Raw genomic sequence first — 22,482 nt, 5'->3', positions numbered from 1 at the left:
CTTACCAAGTACGGCGACCTCGGATGGATACCAAACGAAGAGTTGATTTTCGCTATTCCAGAAGCTTATCTGCGCAACACATCACACACCACCAAAACGAACGCCACATGCTACGTACCTGCCTTAGACTATGCGTGCCTTACTTACCCTGCACCTTTGTATTGGCATTGCGGGGTAACTTGAGATGCATTATGGAGTACTTAGGGGTAGTCTAGGGAGCTCTAGAGTACCTAGTGGAAAGCTAATACAAATTCTGGCTGGAGCTCTGACAGAATGTCACGAAGCTGCTCTCGCCGAGCGGCACCAAAACAGCTCCTCTCCCACCTTTGTACATAGTAAGCATGTACAGTATGAAGCTAATTGCCATGGCGAAACCGGGTCAGGGGACAGTGGGAGGGGCGAGATCCATAGAACTGAAGGTACCAGTACAGTAGTCCCAGATGCAACTGGTGGCCGGCAAAGTCCAAAAGCCAATTCGTTCTGGGATGGGATGGGATGGTGCATGATCTCCAATGGGTGGTGCGGCATCAGGGGTACACCCCCCACCAAAACGACTCCAACCCATGCCATGCCAGCTCGGGAGCCCCTCCCATAGCATCAGGTCGGAAAATAAATAGTATCGTTACTGCCCCTCACCAAAGTCGGCCGACTCCAGACCGACAAAGTAGTACACCTGGCTCCCGTGAGCTTCCAAAGAAGTAAATACTCCCAGCGCGCGACGTTTTGCAAACCGCGTGCCTTGCAATCATAATCCATTAGCCGCTCGAACTATCCAGATCCCATCAACCAAGTACTCTAGAGCTTCACCGACCCGCCGCAGGAGCTAGCTCCCCATAGAATCAAAATGGCTTCCCACCATGATGACGATACGATGCCCGAGGAGACTCAGGGCTATAAACTATCACAGCCTAAGCAGAGTCTGGCTGAGTACAGTCAAATGGGTAAGTTTCTTTTTCCCTTGCAAGTCGGCCCGCGCCTGAAATTCAGGCGTCCAATCCAACCGTACCTGAGTACATTGTGTTGGTTTTTGGATGGACAAATGCTCTACACCTTTCCACCTTGGTGATGCCTGGGTTTTCGACAACCAAACAAACAGATGAGCAGGCAAACGGGACGGCATGATCACCCCGCTTCTCCTGCCTGCCTAACTACCTACCTACCTACCTACCTACACCTCCCGTACTTGCCTTCGCTCTCACTGGCATATCGGAAACAACGCACGAAAGAAAACAAAAACGATCTCGATCCCTCGCAGCCGGCCAAGTGACGAGCATGTAAAATTACCTACCTGTCTTGCATATGACCCACCAGTTCACAAAGCTCGAGTGAGGTTTGGTGGTGGACATCGCAAACTATACCCTATCATATCAATTCGTGCAAAAAAAAAAAAAAAAAAAAAAAAAAAAAAAAAAAAAAAAAGCACAGCTTGGCAATGTTCTCCACGCGTCCTCCCCCTCCGTCGCTAGACTCTGCTTCACCCGAGACTCAGCCGTTATGCTCGTCGCTCAGGTTACCTACGTCTCGACCAACTGATTATGCGCCACCCGGGCATGGAGAGCAGCAGCTGCTGCAGGCGTGCTCATACGAGCCCCGTCTGGATCTAGGAGCAATCACACTGTCAACCTTTATCCTCCCCAGTCTCAAATCACGTCCCATTCCGTCGGTTATGAGCCCACTGAATGTCATGTTGCGAATTGACTGGGCCCATCGTCACCGGGAGCAAAGCCTGCAGCAAAGACGAAATCATGACCTAACAAATGCGACGACGACAGATGCCGGAGACGAGTCCCTGCAGAGGTACAAGCAGTCCCTGGGCCTCGGCCAGGGCAAGGACCTCTCAGACCCCAACGACCCGCGAGTGTGCATCATCTACAGCCTAACCATGGAGTCGCCAGGCCGCGACCCGGTCAAGATCGATCTGCGGACTCCCGGCAGCGAGAAGACTTTGAAAGATCACCCCTTCAAGATCAAGGAAGGTGCCAAGTTTACCATGGTGGCCGATTTCAAGGTCCAACATGAGATTCTCAGTGGTCTGCACTACGTTCAGGTTGTAAAGCGCAAGGGTATCAAGGTCAGCAAGGATAGTGAGATGATTGTAAGTCAGCCAGCCGAGGCGACATTCCCACCTCATTCTTGTGGTTGTGGGGTTCTCTCGACTGACAGGGGCCTATAGGGAAGCTACGCTCCGAACACGGACAAGCAGCCGATTTACACCAAGAAATGTAAGCGACCAGCGGTCTTTGTTGCTGTCACACCTTGCGCGTTCATCCTTTTCAGTCAGACTGGTACAAATATACTAACAAGAGTACGCAGTCCAAGAAGAGGAGGCTCCCACAGGCATGCTCGCCCGCGGTCACTACAACGCCATCTCCAGCTTTGTCGATGATGACAAGAAGAAGCACCTGGAGTTTGAGTAAGTCCACCCTCTAACCAAGCTTTCTGTCCAAGCTTTAAAAAATTGACCGGTTTTCCTGCAGGTGGAGTTTCGATATCGCCAAGGACTGGTAATTAACGAGTTAATAACGGGTTGGACTGCGTAATAACTATCGATTTCTCTGGTTTCCCTGCCAGGATACCCTGAATGATGTGAGGGAAAGTATTCCTGATATCATCGTCGGACCAGGCTGTCAATCAGAAACGCCGTTAAGCGGAGTTGGCGATGTGACAAGAACACACATGAGAAGGCATATAGAAACGCAGGAAAATTTATGACAGGGTTGGTGTTTTGGCTTTTTGTTATATGCCCTGCACATTCGGTCATTCCAATGGAAGGTCGCAGTGTATCGGGCTTTTCTATTCGAGACAAATAAAAGCGAATACGAAAACAAAATGGTGAATTCACGTTTGCAACTTCCCAAACCCGATTGCTTTGCTTGTTGAACCCACTGAGGTGTCCGTGGAGCCACTCCAGTGGTATATTAAGTCTGTTCTATCTCATGATGGCTGTATCGTGCCAACAGTCATTAAGTACTCACAACATGCCACACAGCCATCTAGCATTCTGGCACGCTGGCACAAGGAACCGCACAAGATTCCATCGGTTAGGCTGGGTCCAGCTATATACATGCTGTATCTGGACATAGCTGCCGGGAGAGTTTGTAAAGACACGTTTCTTTGCACACTCTCTTCATCGAGCTTTGGGTATTATCTGTTCCTTCAGCTCCAGAACCAACTCTCCGTGTTACAAAAAGTAGTCCGGGAGTGCATTCGAATCGGCCGCCTTCTCGCCACCCGGTTGTATGTCCTTGTGCTGGTCATTTTCGGGCGCCGCAGCAAAGACGTTGAAGAAGCGCTCGCCCGTGTCGCTGACCTCGAGTACACTAGCCATATTCCCGCATCGGTAACAGTAATTCGGTGCGCTCCAGACGGTGCTCAAGCGGTCATCGTAAAGCACCTGGTAGCCCTCCTGACAAAGCTGGTGGGCACGCAGGATGTGCGACATGCCGTTGACGGCCAAGAACTTCTTGACAACTTGCGCGCCAAAGGTGTAGCCGGCACCACGCGGCGAGAGACTAAACTCGTCGCGCTCCGGGTCTGGATCAGACCACACAAGGTCGGCCATGGGACCCTCGTGTGGTATTTCGCGGAAACGGTCGATGATCTTGATCTGGTCGATAGAATGAATAGAAGGGGAAAGGCCTGACAGCCGGCAACCACAGTCAGTAACGGTTCTCATATATCGCCTGTCTTGTAACTCCAAGCCGTCTCACCTCCGTGGACACAGAATATCTGGTCGTTTATCACAACGCTGAGCGTGAGGAAATCAAACATGTCGGTAAAATGATGCCAAACATTGGCATTGCCGTATTTTCTCGAGCATTCAGTATAGAAGCCATATGACTGTGTGACGCCGCGCGACTCGTGATTCCCTCGGATCAGGTGGACGCGGTTCGGGTATCTAAGCTTTAAACAAACAAGAAGGGATATGGTCTCGACGCTGAACATGCCGCGATCGACATAGTCGCCTGGACGGGAGGGGACCGCGCACAACTGGTCAGAAAAGCCTGGTTCCCGTGTCCAAGGGGTAGTACATCGAGGTGCTCTCGCGGAAGAGGTTGGACATACCCAAAAAGAGGTAGTTTGTATCAGGGCACCAGCCACCGATCTTGAATATCTCAATCAGATCGAAGAACTGGCCGTGTATGTCTCCGACGACGGTTACGGGGGCACGGACGTGGACGACATTGCTCTCGCGCATGAGCAGCTCTTTGGTTTTGGCACATATTGCTTCAATGACGGATTCTGCGAGCAGTTCCTTCTTGTATAAGCGTGAGATGCACTCGTCCAGATCGACTGAAGCTGTAGTATAGGGGAGGCCAAGCAGGCGCAAAGTCAGCGACAGTCTCTCTCCGGGAGAGGGAATCACAATGAGATGACGGGCGGGCAGCTCATGGCGCCGATGTCGCAGCAAGACACGCGCAGCTGTTGCTGTACGATTGGTTTTGGGCCAAAAGAAAAAGAAAGAAAAAGAAGGTGAAGGGCTATGTGTACTAACCCGGTAGGCCGGGCATTTTTTTTTTTTTTTTTTAGAGGGGGGTTGTTTTGGGGAGAGCTACTACGAAGCTCGCTCTCGGGGCCGTTTTATGCGAGGGGTCGGGTCGTTAAGAGGATGCAGGGGCGGTATCTTTGCCTGGCATACGTTTGGTCTCGAAGAGAGGACTCGCTAAGAACCAACATATTTGAAATCAAACAAACGTGAGATGTCGACGATTATCACATGAAGCTTGTGGTCAAATTTTGTTCGTCTTGTTGCTTGTAAGCGAAATCCTTTTTTCAGGTCGGAAGGAAGAAATGCGACATATTGGCTGTAGTTTTGGTGCAGAGACCCGTCACTTGATGCAAAACACGCCTTCTGGGAGATGCTGGAAGTTCCCCCCATGATTTGTCGCTCTTGGGAGCTCCACGCTGACTAACCATGGAAGGTGGTCCTATTGGCTAGCTAGATCAGGTAGCGTTGTACCCGCACACAATCCACCGCGAAGAAGCCCGTCTTTCTTGCTTGTTGCGGGCGGCACACCTCAGCTTTGACCAAATTGATCTGACAGGACCAGTTAGAAATGACAACAGCAAATCACATACAACAGAGCCATCTCGGGAAGCCAGCCCCAACGACGTCGCTTATCCATGCTAGATTGAGGGTTTCAGCCTTATTCTACAACTGATCCGCAACCGTTCTCTTATTTTTTTTTATTTTTTTTTATATCTTATGGCATCGGACGGGTAATGCACGCCTTGATCCCGGAGGTGGAGGCTGGGATACGCTGGTCTTGCGTTGGGCGCCTGCCCACATTGAAATCGATCGATCAATCAATCGATCAAATCAGCCGATTCCATTTGACGTCCACGGACGCAACACCTTACCCACCTCACTCATTCCATTCGAGTCGACCTGAGCTAAAAGGCCCCGGCTCCGGCTCCGGCCCCGAGCACAGGAGCACGCAGCGTCGCACGCGATTCTGTCCCGGTTCTGGCTTCACGGCTACCACCGAGATTTGAACCCACTCCGCACGCACGTTCGGTTGAGGGTTTGACGTGTAGACCACTGTGAACCCAGACTAAACCCAGCATCAACTACGATAAGTGGTCTGGTCAGTTGGTGCGCCGCAACCTGGCGTGCCGCGCTTCCTGTTGGCAATCAACACTGCGACTTTTCGCTTTTGTTACTGTTCCCCCGTCACCTTTCTTTGTTTTTTTGGGTCCCCGATCCAGCTACCGGACGGAGGTCACGGCGCCTTGTTGTCGCTTCCCCTTCTGTCAATCGTCTCGCTGCCGTATCCCATTTCATCCTGGGTCGCAACTTTACTCTTTGCTCGACATTCACAATGGCGGCACGTGCTCCTGGGCAGGATGCCGCCAAGGAGGAGCCATCGTGCTTCAACTGTGGTATTAAAGGTCACTTTGCTATAGCATGTCCCGAAGAAGTTCGCAAAGAGCCTGCGTAAGTCCAAATTTCTCTTTGAGTTATATCAAGGCAGGCCCTTTCACCTTGTTGTGTTTGTTCCTTCTTTTCTCAAGGTATATTCTGCCAATATACTCGTCTTCCCCAATACTGATGACCTTGTCACGTCATCAGTGGTCTACAAGCATTCCGTGAACGCAAAGCCGCAGCACAATCAAAAGGTTCTCGGGGAGGTCCTGGGCAGGGCAAAGGGTCGGGAGGCACAGGCATGATCATCACAAAATACGCACCGCCGCCGCATCCATCACTACCACCACCGCCACCTGCTGCAGCTATCTTAGGCTACTATCCTCAACCAACACCGCCCCCGCATGCTGCTCATCCGGCTCAGTCGGCCGGCCCTCCGTCCTGGCAATACCCTCCCAGCAACTACAGCCCAGCATACCAAGCGCCGCCACCGCCGCCGCCTGCCCACCATGCACAACCCCCTTATGAACCGTACGTTCACCCAACATACCCGCCAGCCACCCCTAATGCCGGCCCGTACTACCCGCCACCTTACGGTGCCCCTCCCCCTCCTCCTCAGCCGCCGTACTACCCGGGACCACAACCAACCTACAACGCTCCCGTATATCATCCCCCTGCTCATCCAGCACCGGCGCCAGGATTTCCATATCCGCCAGCAGCGCCTCCTGTTTCTGCTAGCCAGCCATACCCGTACACCGCCCCACCACCTCCATCATATCCTCCACACCCTTACGATGCAGGTCAAGGTTACTATCCACCCTCGTACCCCGACGAGAGAGGCCGGGGTAATTCTTACCCTGGCGCACGTGGTAACGGCCAGTCGCGCAACCGCGGTGGCTCGAATAACCGCGACCGTGATCGTCATCGAGATCGTGATAGAGATAAAGAGAGGCACAAGGGACGAGATCGAGATCGCAATTTTGGTCCCAAGAATCAACGTAAGAGTGTACTGCAAAAGGCACAGACACTCCCCCAATCAAGTGGAAAGTCCTCACCGCCGTCTGAACCACAAAAAGACAAGTTAGAAGGTAGTCCGACCACGCCAGCAAAGGCCACTGGAAAACCCAAGACCCCTGAAAGGGACCAAAGCCCCGGCATTGAAGATATTTTGGGGTGCGACCTGGAGTCTGCGTTCACGGAGCTTCCGACCAAGCCGGCAGATCCCGTCGGCCAGCCTCTTCCCAGCGAATACACCGATGCTCCTACGATACCTCCAGCATTTGATGCCAAGTGCCTCAAATCCGAGTTTTTCTCGACGGATGACTGTGACTCGTTCAGCCGTTCCATCCGTGATTCCAAGTACTGGAAGAATGCAAAGCATGACCCTGTCTTCAAGGCATGGGCCGGTATGGTGTCCCGCCGCTTCGTCAACAGCATTCACCTTTACCACAGCTACCGAACTTCCTCTGCTCCGAGCCCCGATGAAATTATCGCCGAGGACGTCGTACTGGATGAGATAGTTGTCCAATCATCACCACCTCGCGTGTCCAGTCCAACAGCCTCAAACCCGAGACTACGTGGTGCAAGGCCTGATGTCTTGGGCAAACATGCAAGATGTCCCACTGATGATGGGGAGAAACAGTCTTCTCTCAAACGATTTAAAGGTATAGCGAGCTTGCCCCAGCTGTCTGCTTTTCAGTCGCCTCCCGGTGTTAAAAGGCACCAACAACGAGGAGAAGGTGGTAGTCATTTGTCTCAGGATAGCAGAGACCACCGCAACACACACAAAGACTCGCCGCGGTCGAGAGAGTCGCCTTATAACTCAAGATCACGGCACGATTCGGGTTATCAAAGCAATAACTCTCCGGACAAGTCGTATGGAGAGCGTTTCCACGCCAACTCGAACGCGGCCCGTTACCACCGAGGACTATCAAGATCACGGGCCCAGTCCCAATCTCGCTCTCGTTCTCGTTCTCGTTCTTCTTCGCGACAAAGAGGACGTGAAGCTTACAAGCAACGGAGTCTCTCCAAGAGCCCTTCTGGTCGACGTGGTCGTCATGGGTCGCCGGGTTATGCCAGGACACGGTCAAGTTCACCTCTAGATGACTTTGAAAGAGAAATTCTGGGTATTGCACGGGAAGAGGCACCTGAGAAGAAGGCTGTCAAGCCAAAGCGGCGTCACGACAAAGTGGTCGAAGTCTTCAGGTATGTTTTGGCCGTTTCATTAAGTCTTAACCCACTCTGGCCCGTTGTCTTGCTCTTAACACTCTCTTTAGTCGCCGCTGGTGAACCAGCTATTCTTCGCGCCTTGGATATGGCAGAATCATCGCCAACGCTCAAGCTTCTGACGAGCATTTGCCGTCAATTCTTTTTTTTTTTTTTTTTGCTAGTCTTACGTTATCCGCATCTACCTCAGTGCCATGTTCGTGAGCTCTCGTGGCTCTCGTAGTCCGCCACCAAGACGCTGCGGGTGCCACTGCCAGCGTTCGCTATGTGTGGTAACCCACGGTTTCGCCTTGTCGAGCCATTTGCCCAGTACGGCAAGGCCAGCTGCTATATGGCCTTACTTTTCCTTCCCACGCTTCTCATACGGTTTTGGTCTCTCGAACTTTGCGTCCTCTTAACCCAGATAACCGCCTTTCTTTTATCCGAACCCGCCTAGGACGGGTTGTTCAGATTCTTCTGATATACGGGGCCCGACCTGCCCCTTTTCCCACGAGGCATATACATATCATCTACCGGAGTACATCATGTAGGCATGGGTCTCCGGCGTTGCATAAAGGCCGAGGACCTGTCGGTCTAGAATCTCTACTACTACTCACAAATCATGTACCTTGAATAATATTATAATGACGCTGAATTTCTCCCTCAACCGGTGTCCCGGGCATCATATGGCATATCCATGATCAATCACAACCAACCTATTATGTCGTATATTCTGCATGCTCCTCGCCAAGTCTCAGATTTCCATAATTGTCACGAGACAAATGTACCTGTGCTGTTTTTTGTTCGCAGGTGTATCTCGGCGGTTACTTGGGCAGTCGACATTATAAAAGTTACCTTGCCACTCCCATTTCAATATCAGATCATTGACGATACCAGTGTTCGCCTCTAAAGTCTAACCTGCTATACATCGAGGGTCGCACTTTCAGGCCTTGATTAGGCGCTCACCGGGGGCTTTCCGGTATCATCTGAATGGATTTACAGAGTTTTACTACTTAGGCCCTTCTCAGCTTCGGTTCAATCTAGGTAGCCGGTGGATGCGGACCAGCTTTCCAGGTCAAAGGCCTGTCTCAATGGAACGGAATCTCTTGTGATGTTATATCAAGAGCTACGTTTCAATACTATTGTAACCGGTGTTTTAAAAAAAAAATATAGAACCATAGAGTACTCCCAAGTCATTCACCATGGCTCTGTAGGTTGTATCAATAGAGATGAGCTATATAGCTATGCTTTTTCGAATATGCTACCTAGCTTGTATGCAATATGTGTTGATGGCTTCTGCGTGAATATCCTCAAGCGTGGTGAATACGAGGTGGTGCACAAGTCGCAATTTAGTCGTCACAATCGTGGGGGGGGGGGAAGACGCAGGCAGCAGCAGCGGTAGCGTAGACAGCAGCACCTCTGAAGCTGACACGAAACCCTCGCTGGCGCATGTGTGCCAGTCCCCTCGCCACACCAGCAGGCCCAGGCAGGGCGCGCGCGAAGAAGAAAAGAGGTCGTGAACGTGGAAAGTATCTACCTTCACGAGCCAGATCACGCGTGGGCACATGATCTATGCTAGATGCCCACTCAACTGTATGTCATTGACTTGCACAAGGGAAACAAAAAGAGAAGAAACAAAAGGACGCCGAGAATGAAATTATCGAGGCGCCCTTGAGATTCCTCTCGGCGGATAAAAAAAAAAAAAAAAAGACACCGAGTGAGGCGTGGCCTCGGGGTCAGGGTCCAAATGCTGACATGTCAAAAGCCAGTCACTAAGCTTGTCTCAATGCGGCATGAGGTGCACAGACTTGAGGTCTAGAGCGTTCGTTGTTGTTTTTTTAGGAGGAGCAAGCATGTGTACCCCGGGTTTGCGAATTTGGCAAGTTCGCCAGAAGCAAAGAGAAAGATAGACAAGTTCGGGCTTTGTTGGGTGGAGTTTCGAAATCGTTGCCCAGGCCCTCGCTTGTTGCTTTTTGCAGCTACTAGACTAGTCTAGTCTAGTTCTAGATTATGAACACTCTAGTCCAGTTATCCTTGTCTACTTTTGGCAGCCTTTTTTTTTCTTCTCTCTTTCTTACGCGGTAAGGATGATTGGACCCAGGTGGACGGTTACGAACGATTCAACAACAATGGAACTTATTTAGAGCACTTGAATCAATATTGGTTCGGATGATACTATGGACGCTCGGTTTCATGTGGGGGAACCTATCTAAATGCAGACGCAAGCAAGATTGAAGCATGCAGGTCCATGATAGGGTAGGTTGGGATGCATTGCGCATACCTATTTGGAATTGGCGCTCTATAAACGTTTCACCACGCACGTGGGTGGAATAATTTGATGTCTTTCTTCCTTTCTTTTTACTGGGGGAGAGTATGGAGTTGCGATGGTCTTGACGACGAAAAAAGAAGAAAAAAAAAAAGGGGGGGGGGACTGCTTTGATTTGATCATAATGCATCCAGATGACGATTCTTTCAAGATGCCGCTGACAATTCCATTCCGGGTAGACTTGCAGTTTTTCGTTTGTTATATAAAGGGACGCTAATTGCCGGCGTGATGCTTGTCTTGAGGCTGATGTGGTATTGGTAGGCTCTTGGCATAATGCTTCTGTAAGATACCGTACTTGCCTAAGGTACGTACCTACAGTACAATAGTAAGTACTATACAGCCTGACCAATCGCATCTATTTTCTCATGTCGGTGCTGTTGAAGTAGAGAGAGAAACAGATATCAAAAGTATCAAGAGAAACCGCTGACCGGCCTTTGAACACCCGAGTTTCGTCTTCGCTCTTGGGATCGATATCTCACTTCTCCCATCCCTTGTCTGTCAGCCCCTATAGTTGTACAACGGTATTTTTTTTTTTTTTTTTTTTTGAAAATTCGATAATTCCCTCGTTGACGGGTGAAAGAGTGGCCTCCGACGGATGTGACGATTGTGGATGCTTCAATGTCTGCTGGATGGTCGCAACCGACATAAGAGAGGCGAAGTCGGCCTTGTAGACAGGCAAGCGGCTTGGCACAATTCAAGGGGAAGGGGGGGTGCGTGTGTCTTCCTTTATTTATTCTGTTTTACTCTGGTCGTTATTTTATCTGGTTCGCGAATCCGCATGTTGTGTTTCGCCGCGATACCATGTCAACGGCGAAGAGGTTTTTTTTTTCCCCGCCCATCGACGGAGCGAAAACTACGTCGAAGCGGCAAAGCTGGGGAAAAGATACAAGGCTCTCCAAAAGTGGCCTGATTTTCGAGCTTCCCACCAGGGGTATGATACAACAAAGGCCCCTGGCATGCGTCCCGATCCGGCATAGCTCCAGGATTCATGTTCCAAGCGTCCGGCGCCAAGTAAAACGTGAACAAGGTAGAAGCTTAACTCTGTAAAGGGGTCGATCTTCTACGACTTCAGTAACTGTAGTAATTGCTTTTCCAGGCTTGCCTTTGCTTGTCAGTTTGACTGACCAGGATACCCAGGTCGAAGGTCAGTGTCCATAGCTTTGTGGAAAATGAGCTGATGTGTGGATCAGGTCTAGATCTTGGCGCTAATGGGCCCTGCCTTCGATGATACTGGGGCTATTATTGTTTCCCAAACAAAAGATACGAAATTTTTTTAATTAATTACCCACTTGACATGTGTACAGGTATTGTAAGTTCTAAATTTAATGAAATCAGCACGTGGTGCCTCGAAACAAGGTACGAACTGGAAAACGAAGCAGCCAAACCCCAGATATTCGACTCAGGTTCAGTTCATCCTGTCATCTGTCATCGAAGGAACTAACTATCGGTACATACTGAGTATAACAATGCCTTGAATTGGCAAGATCGCCCCAACCACGTTCATTTTGAGACTGATGTAAAAGAAGGAGCGTGAGGATCGGGAAGGAACGAAGGAAACATAGATACCCACCTGTTGCGGAAACATTCCATTTCAAACTTGGTGTGCACAGCAGAATTAGGTAGGTACTCCGTCGTAGTAAATTGATATTTTGGGGGAGCCCCCCCGGCCGGCCACTGATATCCCCCGCAACGACTACCACACATTACCCAAAAATACAACATGGTACGAAGTATTTTCCTTTGATCCTTGGAGCTGTAATTCGGGGAAAGCCCGCTACCATCTGGGGCCTGGCAACCCATCCCGCTACTACAGTATGTATTTTCCACGATAAGTTGTATCTCATAAGTCTAGGTAGTCTAGACTAGTACCCTCGCTTCCAACTACAATGATGGATGCGTTTTAATTTCCCGAACTGACAGCAGTTGTGTCCAGTCAGCCAGTTCCAGTGGCCCAGGCATGTCATAAAGCCTGCGGCCAAGAAAAGAACTGTGCCAGCCAGGGACCTGATATGTAATGCAGTGCAACCGTTTCTGATGGAGCGCCTCTCAATTCTTCTCGGCGCTGGCTTGGCGCGGGCGCATGCAGAAGAAGCACACATGCGACAGGATGCCAATTTCTGTCCAGTAAAGTATCATTGAGTGAGTGGATGGCCCGCTCCCGTTGCATACCTCCCCCCCAAAACTCCCTAACAACCTTACCCTACTCTACCCTACCGCCACACACCCAAGCATAGAGGAAGCTTGGCAGGAAAGCAGAAAGACAGGCAATCCATCTTGATGACGCCGGAGTCTTTTCGTCTTGGCTGTTTTGCTCTCAGGTTTCGGCGATCCAGATCGACCATCCGCTGTCTGGGACCAGAGTGGTCATGTCCCGTACCGTGGCGCTCAAACCCCCTAGTCGGGCCCTGGTAGGCCATCACCACGACGTCGTGGGGTCGCTCTTTTGTGCCCGTGGCCCCCGAAGAGTTTTGCATTCCTCATGGGTCCCTCTTGGCAAAAAGAAAATTGTTTGGTCCCAGCAACAACAATCTCTACGCTAATATTCTCAACTCCCCAAAGTTGCCTGAAATGGAAGACTGACGGCGGGGCGCGCCCAGCATGTGCAGCCTAATGGCTGATGATGATCTCGACGGGAAGGCTTTCAGGGGAGGCCAGCCAAGAATGCCTTGGCTGCCGTTGCCAATGATAAAAAGTCTTGGTTTTCCCTCTCCAGTCTTGACGATGTTGGACTTCTTTCGACCCATCCCGGAGATCGCTCTCGTCCAGCCTACGTCTTTTACTCTCACGGTTCAATCTTTGTTCCTCTTCACTTCTTTGTGTATCGTGTGCTCTTGTTTTTATACATTGTTCACACCATCACTCTCAAGGGCTGGTCTCTGCTTGGATTTTATTTTTTTATTTTTACTATATACCAAAAACACCCACGTCAGTCCTACGTGACCGCAAAAACTGCAAAAAATGTCTGCCTCGCTTTTGTTTGGTCTTAGCATTTTGGCCGCGTCTGTGACGCCGGTTATGTCATCATGTGCCTATGGTACTCACTTGATGCCTAGGGCAGAGGGTGGTGAGGTCAAGGTTAACACTTTCGGATATGCCGGTTCTATTGTGAGTTTTTTTTTTTTTTTATACTCTCCTTTGTGTACATCTTGGTATTCAGCGCAAAAAATGTTGCCGTGAGAGCAAGCAATTCCAAGAAATATCCAAGCGATTGTGGCGTTTAACTAAAAGGCTTGGGACTTCTCGGCCTGCAGCGCCATGCCTTTGGACCTTGCAACCATCACAACTCTTGGCTTTTTCAATGAACAACCCTCTTTATATATATTCTCAAAACAACACCTTGCTAACATGATGGCTCTCACCTAACTAGGCGCCCGCCAACTGGGTCAACCTCGACCCTACTGCCAACGCTCTCTGCAACACTGGCACTAGGCAGAGCCCCATCTCCATGACCACAGGAAACTTCCAGGTTGTCCAGGCCTCCGAGGTCACGTTGGACATTCCTGACTTCCCGGCCACAGAGTTTGAGAACTTGGGTACCACTGTCGAGGTACGTAAAAAAAAAGACTACAGCAAGATGATTTGATGAGCATGCAGGCTAACGCATATCTATAAACTTCTAGGTCATCGCCAAGGGTGGCAAGATGAGCGTTGCTGGCGTGGACTACGACCTTCAACAGTTCCATTTCCACCTTCCTTCGGAGCACCTGGACAACGGCACCAGCATGGCCATGGAAATGCACATGGTCTGGCAATCCGCTGCCAAGGAGATTGCTGTCATTGGAATGTACATTGACATTGAGGGAAACGCTGCCGCCGCCCCGGCCGAGACCTCGGCCGCCGCCCTGCCTGCCCGCCGCCATGCCCGTCACCTCGAGGCTCGCGAGGACGCTGCCCCAGCTGCTGCTGAGCCTGCTGCAGCCGTCCCCGCCATGCAACAGATGGGCGAGACCGCCAGGGTTGCCGCTGCTGCCGTCAAGTCTAACCTTCTGGCCACTCTCATGCCCGAGGTCTCAAAGATCGCCACACCCGGTACCAAGACCGAGACGCCGCCTCTGGTCATGTCTGAGCTGGTTGAGCAAATCAAGTCGGGCTCCTTCCAGAGCTACTCGGGATCCCTGACCACCCCTCCTTGCAGCGAAGGTGTCACCTGGCTCGTGTCGACCCAGAAGCTCGCCGTCTCGACCGAGAACTTCTTCGCCATGCGCAACGTCATCGGCTTCAACGCCCGCTTTGCCCAGAACAACCCTGGCCAGCCTAACCTGATGTCCCTTGCCAGCGCCGCTACCGGTGGTTCCAAGAACGGCACGCGGCTGACAGAGGCTGAGAAGGCAGCCAAGAAGGCTCAGAAGGCAGCCAAGAAGGCCGGCAAGGCCGGCAACGCTACTGCACCGGCCGCTGTTGCTCGTGCCGTCCTTGGTTCCGCCTCTTTGTAAATATGGGACTAACTGCCTTGCGGAAGAGGGCTTTACAACATAAAAGATATCATAGTGAACACAAAAGAAGACTTGAAGCTCGCCCGCCTCCTAGAGAATATTGTTTGTCAAAGAGCCAATCGACAAAAAAATAAATGTCGAGTCGCGGTACTAGAGAATGGCTTTTTTTGTTGGATATATACATGCATGATTTGTACATATGGTGATCACTTTTCCTAGCGGGTTTGATTTTCTTTGTCTTTTTTGTTGGAGATACTCCGTTTAGTTTTTGGACATAGATTTGTAAATAGATACATGGAGAAGAATCATGTGGAAAGGGGAGTAGGCCCTATCAAATAGAAACTGCCTCGTAGTTCTGCAAACCATGGGTTGTGGTACGCCGCTCCATCTGTGCATGTTTATTTGTTTAACTACATTGGTAATCGCATAAAATATTCTACCAAGTATCCGGCCAAGGTACTGCACACACCAATAGTTTACATGATGCTGTGTATACCACAAAATTACCCATGTGATCTTCTTTTGAGCCGGCCCATATAACAAGTAGTTAGACAGATATGTTTTGGGGACGTCTAGATGCCAAGACCATAGCCTTTACTTTTGTGTCGGAATATTACCCGGTATATGGTTTTATGCAGCTCAGCAAGTGCTATGGAACAATAGTGCGTCGGGGTAGGGGCTGCATCACATTGTTCCAGAAAAGAAAAGCCCTTGTAGTGAAAGGTTTATCAGGTGGTCGGGGGATTTGTATTGATCATGGTGATGTGTCGCGCAAATGGAATGATATTCGCATTACGTTGGTAATGAAGGATGAGAGAAGGCTGTGATCTTGACGTGAACAAAGATCCGACTGGGACTGGTTACTAGTTCTAGAGTAGATTAAAATGTTTGAGATGGATCTTACTTTATTTTTCCCCCCTTCCACTCCTTGAGAACCAGCGCGCGTCTTTGAAACATACAAATAGAAACTAAGCCATAGATTGCGTGTTCTTGAAGCTATTCAAGCCGTGGTATGAATGATTCCATATTAACGGCATATCCGGTATAAAACAAGAAACTGCGTTTTTTTGAGAGGGCGTGAAGTACCAGTAAGTAGTATGCTAATGACACATTCACAGCTTCATCCTTGTGTTGAATCAAATATGCATTTCAAGGATCGAGGGTGGGAACCGTTATCGGATTTTCCAGGTCGGCGGAACAAGAGAGAAAGGGTTCTACTGCTGTAGATAGATAGGATGGACTTTTTAATGGAGATGGATGGCTCGGATAGGTACCCGCCCGCTGGCGGTTGGTTTGATGTTGTAACAAACTGCGCCTCAACGGAACTAAGAGGTTGCCGACTTGGCGGTTCAATTTCAATAGCCCTTGAACTACAGCAGCCTTGGTGACGACGACCAGACCAGGGGCGTGCGGTACTGTACTTTGGGGCTAAGATAGTGGATAATTTATAGTGGCAGCCCCATAAAAATAAGGCTGACACTGATAGATACTGGACGGGTTCCAATTTTTAGCTTTTTCGATTGCCCACTCCCCAACATCCAGTACGGAACACAAAACACATTAAAAAATGCCGAAAATCACACGCTGCAGTGTCCACAGCAAAATATTATTCATGACAAACTTCACTACATAGGCTTTTGAGTCAAGGGGTTTATTGGTTCTCCGGGAGATCGAGAGGGAGGGGTACAGAAGCCACAACCATGATCACTGTAGGTATAGTGACGCTAGAAGCTACCCCACCTAAGCTCCTCTTCTACTATGGTGGGAAAGCACACTGAACCCCAAGTTGCTGGAGCTTCCCCGCAGCAAGGGAACAGAGCCAAGCCATTATTAGGTCTACTGTAGTCCTATGATTTAAGATAACTTTAGGCAGACATGGATATGACGCCACCGCATCACAATCAACTCGGGTTGATCTTTTGAACGTCCTTGCGTGACATCTTTCAGAGTTAAGGGGGAAAAAAGAGTAACAGAAACAAACAAATACAGAATTTCACCTAGAACAGAGAAAGAAAAAATACACAAAACCCATGGCTGCGTCAAACCCTCTCAGCCCGGACGCCATTGTGCAGTCCATGGCCGACGCCCTACCGACGCACCAAAAGGACGACACCACCTCGGACCTCAGCGGCAGCTACGAGGCGCTCGCGCTCTTCACACACGCCTGCCTGGTGAACCTGGGATTCCGGCTGGTTGGGCTCAGCGAGGATCGCAAGAACGAGTCCGAGTGTCAGGAGCTGGCCCCACGGCTGCCCGCGGCCTGGAACGCCTCGTTCAACGCCTACACTTTCGTCTACGCCCACACACAGTCCGCCATGACCTTCACCCTCAAAGTCGACCGCATGGGCCAGCGCGCCGAGGTGCGCGGCATCGCCAGCGACACGGACCGCGTCGTGCGTGTCGACGTCAGCCCCAGGGACTACGTCTCGTCGGCCGCCCTGCCCGTGCGCATCTCGCTGCTCGACGACGGCGCCGCCGAGGACAGGTCCGACCTGCCGGATAAGCTGCGCGCCGTCTTCATCTCCAACGAGCGCATCGCCGACCTCGCCTCGCTCGTCAAGGTCTCCATCGTCCAGCGTCTCGTCCCGGGTCTCGACAAGCCCGGATACCAAGAGGACCCGGACGACCGCGCCGCCGAGGACGATGCGCGCCGCCCGCAGAGGGAAGCCGGGCCCGCCAACCCCGACCCAGCCCGCGGACCACAGCAGCCTCGAAACCCGGGCCTGCCCGACCCAGCACGTCCGTATCCCTTTGACGACCCGCTCGCAGCCCCTCCCCAGCCCCGCCGGCCGGTTGCCGACTTCCCGCCCCCGGACTTCGAAGACGAGTATGAGATAAATAGACCGCATGGCCGCGGCCCCCTGCTTGGAATGGGTGACGGCCGGTCGCCCTTCAACATTGGCCACGACGACCTCCACCCGCCCGGCCTGGGCCCGCACGACCCCCTGCGGCCCTCTTTCGCCGGCGGCCTGCCACGGCCTGGCGGTGGCTTTGGCGGCGGTGGTATGCATCCCACGTTTGACGATCCGCTCTTTTCTGGTGGCCCCCGCGGTGGTTCGGGCGAAGGTGGAAGGTTCGACCCGCAAGTACCACCGGGAGCAAGATACGATCCTGTGGGTCCTGGTGATGATCCCTTTGGCGGCAGGAGAGGCAACCGGGGTCCCTTTGGGGGTGGTGGTGGAAGGGGTAGTGGAGGCTCGCCGTTTGGCGGTGGTGGAGGTGGATTCGGATTCGGTGGTGATATAATTTGAGCTGACCGAGAAGGTCGAGGATGACTAGTATGGAATGAACAATGCAAGCCGCATCACTACTCCCCTCTTGTTGCCGCTTCACACTTTTGTACTTGTTTGTGTAAAATAAATAAAATAAAAAGTAATGTTTCAAATATGTATGTATATCTCGACAAATTTGCAAAGAAAAACGTGTTTTCGTCATTCCTCACAGTTTTAGCAATGGCGATATATAAAGGGTATTTTTTTTATTTTATTTTTATATTTACGGGCTGGTTCTACTCTCTTATCCATCCACACCAATCTTTTTGAGTATTTTCTTCTTCTTACTACGTTCAACCGACAATAAAGCAACAAGCTCAAAAATGTTCACACCTGGAACCTCCATCTCTAAACCAAAGGTACTGCGTAGTCGTCATCATCTATCCATAGCATTCATCATCCATTCACATTAGGCATCTCAGTCAACTGCGTGCGAGTCGATGGCATCACAAGCTGCCGCTTTTACTCAAAGCCATAGCACACCGAGTCTCTACAGGTATCGTAGCCGGTCACTGCGCTGCGAGTTCGTTGAGCTTGCCCTTTTCCTCCTCATTGAGCTGTGTGTACCAGTCGGTGAAGCCACCGATGTTCTCGCGAGCCGCTCGCATGAAGAAGTCGGTCAGGTACGCTTGTGTCTCGTCGTCTCGAGCACGGTTGCCACCGCCCTCAAAGTATGACATGAGATCGTTCTTGGTCGAACCCAGGCCCAGGTCAAGCACATCAGGCTCATCCTCCCAGCCCTCATCGCCATCGTCCTCGTCTAGCTCTGCCATTTTGGCCGCTTGCGCTGCCGCCGTGGCGGCTTCCTGCTTGCCTGACGCAAACAAGAGTTCGTCTATAAGCACCTTGAGGATCTTGAGCGAAGCCGGGATCATAGTATATTGGTCAGGCGCTGCAGCCAATTGTGAGGAGTCAGTACTATTCACATCGAAAATATTAACGGCGTGTGGGGTCAAACTTGGTCGTACTTTGCTTGGATCGTGACCTCGTCACAATTTTGCTGCTGGACTGGTCAATGATAAGGTCTCCCTTGACCATTGTCTGGGCCACCCTCGGATCGTTCAAAGAGTAGATTTTTGATAAGGCGATGACGCTGTGCAAAAGTTTAGTTAGCAGGGTCGTCTGACAGTGGCCAAATCTTCGCTTGTCGTGAAAAAAAAAAGAAAAATCAAAAAATTCTGGACGAATACTCACTTTTGTCGAATCTCGTCGAACCCGGCGAAAAACGTCGAGTTCTCCAGCCACTTGCTCAGGACCACCTGCAGCCCGTTCTGTCCTCCGATCTCGATACCACTCAGGAACTGAACCACGTCGGCTGCGCCAGCAAGCGAAAGGCGGGCGAAAACGAGAATGAGTGACTGAATGAACTGAGCTGCGCTGGCAGATGCAAGCCTCGTAGCAACAGCCTGTAGAAGCTTGAGAAGATAGGGACCGAGGCGCTCTTGACCGGCCTTCTCAACTAGTTCTGCGGCGAGACCGCCAACCTCCGAGGCTGCGTTGTCCTCGATACCGGGTCCCAGAAGCCTGTCGATTATGTAAAGACACACTTCGAGGCCAAAGCACTTGGACTGCTCATCCTGCCAGCCAAACACCTGGTGATGATCGTGCATCACCATGTACTTGACGGCTTCGGCGGCCGGCCTTAGAATCTCACCCTCGTCAGACTCCATCAAGATCTTGTTCAGTTTGGGCAGGAGCTGAGCGACAATCCCAGCCGGCAGAGGCTCAACTCCCGACTCTAGAAGCACAGCGATGAGTTCCGCGGCGAGCTAAACGAAGGGGATTTTTTTCTTGTCAATAAAATCGATTTCTCGTGCCATATCTGCCGGAATGTGCGGACCTACAGTGATTAGGGGCTCATTCTGCGCCATCTCTCCGTAGTTCATGGCTCCGGTCAAGGTGGGCAGAACCCGTGTGCAGAGAGTGGCATAGGAAGCCGAGTCGGCTGCCAACTCCTGAACTATCTCCTCAAAGACTTCATTCACAAGCATGGTAACTTGGTAATTTTGGGCGCCGTGCTGTGCAACCAGGAAGAGCAAGTCGAGAGACTTGATATCGGGAGCGAGAACAACCCTGCGGTTGATGCTGATGGCAGCACGCAGAGACTCGGTAAGGGCTACGAGCAAGTCGTCGGCATCTTCGATGTCTTGCAAGTCTTTTCCATTGAGGAAAGACTCAATGGCTCCCAGGATGTGTAACTGGCGGTCCCCTGGGACCACCCCCGAACGAACATAGTTCTCGAGCGCTTTGATACATGCAACTTGAACCAGCTCCGAGGGGTCTGATCGGATGGCGTTGATTGTAGGATCCAGCAAAGCCAATGCAGGTGGGAAACCCTTGGCTATCGTGCCAGACACCAAGTAGCCGCGTGCTTGCAGAAGCGGCTGTTCGGCTCTGCTTATGGCGTAGTTCACAAGCTCCAAATAGCCTTGCAGGATAGGTTGAGGAATTTCCTTGTTGCACTCTTGCATATCTGTGGCCAACATTGTAAAGAGGTATAATGCTGCCTCCTGCGATCTCCAGTCGTTGCTATCAGTGCTGAATATCGTCTTCGTATTAGTGTAGAGCCCCTCGAGCGTAGGCTGGGCTAGCCATTCGCCAAGCTTGATCAGGAAGTCTCCGCATGCGGTCCTCGCCGTGTAGTTGGCCGTTATAGAGCCTTCCTCGGCAAGATATAAGGAGACATCAATATCCCAAAGTTGCTCCTCCTCATGCGGGATTCGGGCAAACGACACAATCAGCTTGATCATATCCAAAATCCAAGGAGTGCTTTGCGCACCGAGTTCCTTTTGAACCGGGGCTGCTCGCATGCACTGGTTCAAGAAGTCAAGCTCCTCCAGGACCAAAAAGTCCAATGTGTATGGAAGACCATCAGCATCTTCGAGACGGCCCTGGGTATCATTTTCGAGGTATTGCGAGGCATAAGGGATCTGAAGCCTGGTGAGTTCCTCCCAGATGATCTGAAAGAAGGCAAGGCTGTGCGGTAAAAGGAGAGACGGAAACACCATCTTGATCTTAATCAGGGTTCTGGCAACCTGAAGCTTCAAAGCAACCGGGCCTCTCCAAACATCGGGTTGCTGGCCATTGGCCGAGACTCCTTCGGGTAGCGGCGCCTTCAGGACTTGTTGGAAAAATGGTAGCCATCCGCCCAGCGCTTCCTCTACGAATCCCTTGACCTCCTTTGGGTGATCATCCTTGACCATATCGAGGAGATCGAAGCACGTTCGGAAGACGGACACGGCAAGTGACCGGAGCAGACCGTTTCTTTGCTCGTTCAACGCAACCTGGTAAACGGCACCGACAATGTCACGAGCCATGGTGAAGAATTGATCTTCGCTCAAGTTTTCCTCTACAAAGTCGTTGAGAACTTTCAGAGCGCCGTGAAGCTGGTTGTCGGAGCCAGTAGGCATGACGCTCAAGAGGGTAGGGACAAGAGCCGGCCATCGTTCGGGAAAGTCGACGTTGGCGATTTTGCTCACAACGTAGCTGTTCTCGAGTGAGCGCAGTCGTTAGGTTAGCAAGCAAAGCACCCACAACAGGCTGGCAAACCATGGGATATTTCCTCTCACCTGACTGAAGCCTTGACCTTTCGTTCGCTGTCATCGCTTATGGCAAGCTCTAGCAGCTTTGGACGCAGCTCGTCCTTAATGTGATCTGGAATTGGGATGCGAGGACTGCTATCATCGTCGTCATCTTCATTGTCTTCGCTCCAATTGCGTTCGATGAACTTGCGCAGGGTGATGAGAGCTGCTTGACGGATCTCGATGGAGACGGAGGCGTGGGCGGCGACGTTGGCCAGAGACAGGGCGAATGCAGGGTTGGCTTGTGCCTGTCTGAGCTCGAGTTCGGCTTGCTTCCTGACACCTTCGTCGGCAAGCTGAGTGTTGCCCAGCAGGCCCATGAGTTGGTCCTCCATGGCGGGCGGCTGCTGTGCTGGAAAGTTTTGTCGTGCGGGAGGGAACAGGGACGAAGCGGCCGAGGAGGGGTTGGTTTGTTCAGCGAATTAAACCAACGTTGACTTGGATTGACCAGCTTATGCTCGCAACAATCATATGACTAGATAGTGGATGCAAGGAAAATAAGAAAGAAAAAAAAAATAACCCTCAAATAAGAATGCGCCAAAATACCATCAAGTTTTGAAAGTCTAACGGCGTCGGAGCCGATGCTGAACACCACCAAAGATTTTCTTTCTGCTGCACGATGAAGGCGGTCGTTCGCAGTGCACGCACGCGCTCCAACGGTTGGGCAGCTCTGAACTCCGGCCAAGCTAAAGAGCGAACGGATTTTACCCCGCCATCATCACGTGTTTTCGTGTCAAGCTCTCGCGTTTGTATTTTCGTCGGTTGGTGTTTGGCACGTGAATGTTGTAAACGTCACCTC

The 22,482-nt window shown here is 51.3% G+C and overlaps 6 protein-coding genes across 6 annotated transcripts; 4 read left to right on the top strand and 2 right to left on the bottom strand.

Moving 5' to 3' along the window:
- Nucleotides 1–1,432: 1,432 nt before the first annotated feature.
- Nucleotides 1,433–2,841, top strand: PgNI_03805 (uncharacterized protein; the record flags this gene model as incomplete). Its single annotated transcript, XM_031123858.1, has 4 exons — nucleotides 1,433–2,095; nucleotides 2,174–2,222; nucleotides 2,314–2,413; nucleotides 2,478–2,841. The coding sequence occupies 4 exons, from the start codon at nucleotides 1,433–1,435 to the stop codon at nucleotides 2,506–2,508; spliced, it is 843 nt and encodes a 280-aa protein (XP_030984152.1). The 3' UTR covers nucleotides 2,509–2,841.
- Nucleotides 2,842–2,862: 21 nt separating this feature from the next.
- On the bottom strand, nucleotides 2,863–4,826 carry PgNI_03804 (uncharacterized protein). The gene is made up of 4 exons (XM_031123857.1): nucleotides 4,496–4,826; nucleotides 4,066–4,299; nucleotides 3,711–3,965; nucleotides 2,863–3,639 (listed from the first exon to the last, which is right to left on the bottom strand). Exons 1-4 carry the CDS (start codon nucleotides 4,509–4,511, stop codon nucleotides 3,182–3,184), a joined length of 963 nt encoding a protein of 320 aa, XP_030984151.1. The 5' UTR covers nucleotides 4,512–4,826; the 3' UTR covers nucleotides 2,863–3,181.
- A 265-nt stretch (nucleotides 4,827–5,091) lies between these two features.
- PgNI_03803 (uncharacterized protein) lies at nucleotides 5,092–8,155 on the top strand (the record flags this gene model as incomplete). Its single annotated transcript, XM_031123856.1, has 3 exons — nucleotides 5,092–5,938; nucleotides 6,074–8,071; nucleotides 8,143–8,155. The coding sequence occupies exons 1-3, from the start codon at nucleotides 5,823–5,825 to the stop codon at nucleotides 8,153–8,155; spliced, it is 2,127 nt and encodes a 708-aa protein (XP_030984154.1). The 5' UTR covers nucleotides 5,092–5,822.
- Nucleotides 8,156–12,625: 4,470 nt separating this feature from the next.
- On the top strand, nucleotides 12,626–15,217 carry PgNI_03802 (uncharacterized protein). Its single transcript, XM_031123855.1, has 3 exons — nucleotides 12,626–13,502; nucleotides 13,765–13,944; nucleotides 14,018–15,217. Exons 1-3 carry the CDS (start codon nucleotides 13,356–13,358, stop codon nucleotides 14,828–14,830), a joined length of 1,140 nt encoding a protein of 379 aa, XP_030984153.1. The 5' UTR covers nucleotides 12,626–13,355; the 3' UTR covers nucleotides 14,831–15,217.
- A 1,643-nt stretch (nucleotides 15,218–16,860) lies between these two features.
- On the top strand, nucleotides 16,861–18,081 carry PgNI_03801 (uncharacterized protein; the record flags this gene model as incomplete). The annotated part of the gene is made up of 1 exon (XM_031123854.1): nucleotides 16,861–18,081. The coding sequence occupies one exon, from the start codon at nucleotides 16,861–16,863 to the stop codon at nucleotides 18,079–18,081; it is 1,221 nt and encodes a 406-aa protein (XP_030984156.1).
- A 223-nt stretch (nucleotides 18,082–18,304) lies between these two features.
- Nucleotides 18,305–22,289, bottom strand: PgNI_03800 (uncharacterized protein). The gene is made up of 5 exons (XM_031123853.1): nucleotides 21,672–22,289; nucleotides 19,947–21,588; nucleotides 19,297–19,871; nucleotides 19,071–19,195; nucleotides 18,305–18,994 (listed from the first exon to the last, which is right to left on the bottom strand). Exons 1-5 carry the CDS (start codon nucleotides 22,016–22,018, stop codon nucleotides 18,612–18,614), a joined length of 3,072 nt encoding a protein of 1,023 aa, XP_030984155.1. The 5' UTR covers nucleotides 22,019–22,289; the 3' UTR covers nucleotides 18,305–18,611.
- Nucleotides 22,290–22,482: the final 193 nt, after the last annotated feature.

The sequence above is a fragment of the Pyricularia grisea genome, assembly GCF_004355905.1.
Source record: "Pyricularia grisea strain NI907 chromosome Unknown Pyricularia_grisea_NI907_Scaffold_2, whole genome shotgun sequence".
Taxonomy (NCBI): Eukaryota; Fungi; Ascomycota; class Sordariomycetes; order Magnaporthales; family Pyriculariaceae; genus Pyricularia; species Pyricularia grisea.
The sequence above is the reverse complement of the archived record's forward strand: the minus strand, read 5'-3'. Positions and strand labels throughout refer to the sequence as shown.

What these genes read in the sequence shown, in the direction of transcription:
- PgNI_03802 (XM_031123855.1), top strand. Translation starts at nt 13,356, where the DNA reads ATGTCTGCCTCGCTTTTGTTTGGTCTTAGCATTTTGGCCGCGTCTGTG. An exon ending in TCGGATATGCCGGTTCTATT is followed by an intron (nt 13,503 to 13,764) that starts GTGAGTTTTTTT and finishes TCACCTAACTAG; the next exon opens with GCGCCCGCCAACTGGGTCAA. An exon ending in ACTTGGGTACCACTGTCGAG is followed by an intron (nt 13,945 to 14,017) that starts GTACGTAAAAAA and finishes ATAAACTTCTAG; the next exon opens with GTCATCGCCAAGGGTGGCAA.
- PgNI_03804 (XM_031123857.1), bottom strand. An exon ending in TACAAACTACCTCTTTTTGG is followed by an intron (nt 3,966 to 4,065) that starts GTATGTCCAACC and finishes CCTCCCGTCCAG; the next exon opens with GCGACTATGTCGATCGCGGC. An exon ending in GATATTCTGTGTCCACGGAG is followed by an intron (nt 3,640 to 3,710) that starts GTGAGACGGCTT and finishes GCCGGCTGTCAG; the next exon opens with GCCTTTCCCCTTCTATTCAT.
- PgNI_03800 (XM_031123853.1), bottom strand. Translation starts at nt 22,018, where the DNA reads ATGGAGGACCAACTCATGGGCCTGCTGGGCAACACTCAGCTTGCCGAC. An exon ending in AGAATGAGCCCCTAATCACT is followed by an intron (nt 19,872 to 19,946) that starts GTAGGTCCGCAC and finishes CCCTTCGTTTAG; the next exon opens with CTCGCCGCGGAACTCATCGC. An exon ending in GAGGTCACGATCCAAGCAAA is followed by an intron (nt 18,995 to 19,070) that starts GTACGACCAAGT and finishes AATTGGCTGCAG; the next exon opens with CGCCTGACCAATATACTATG.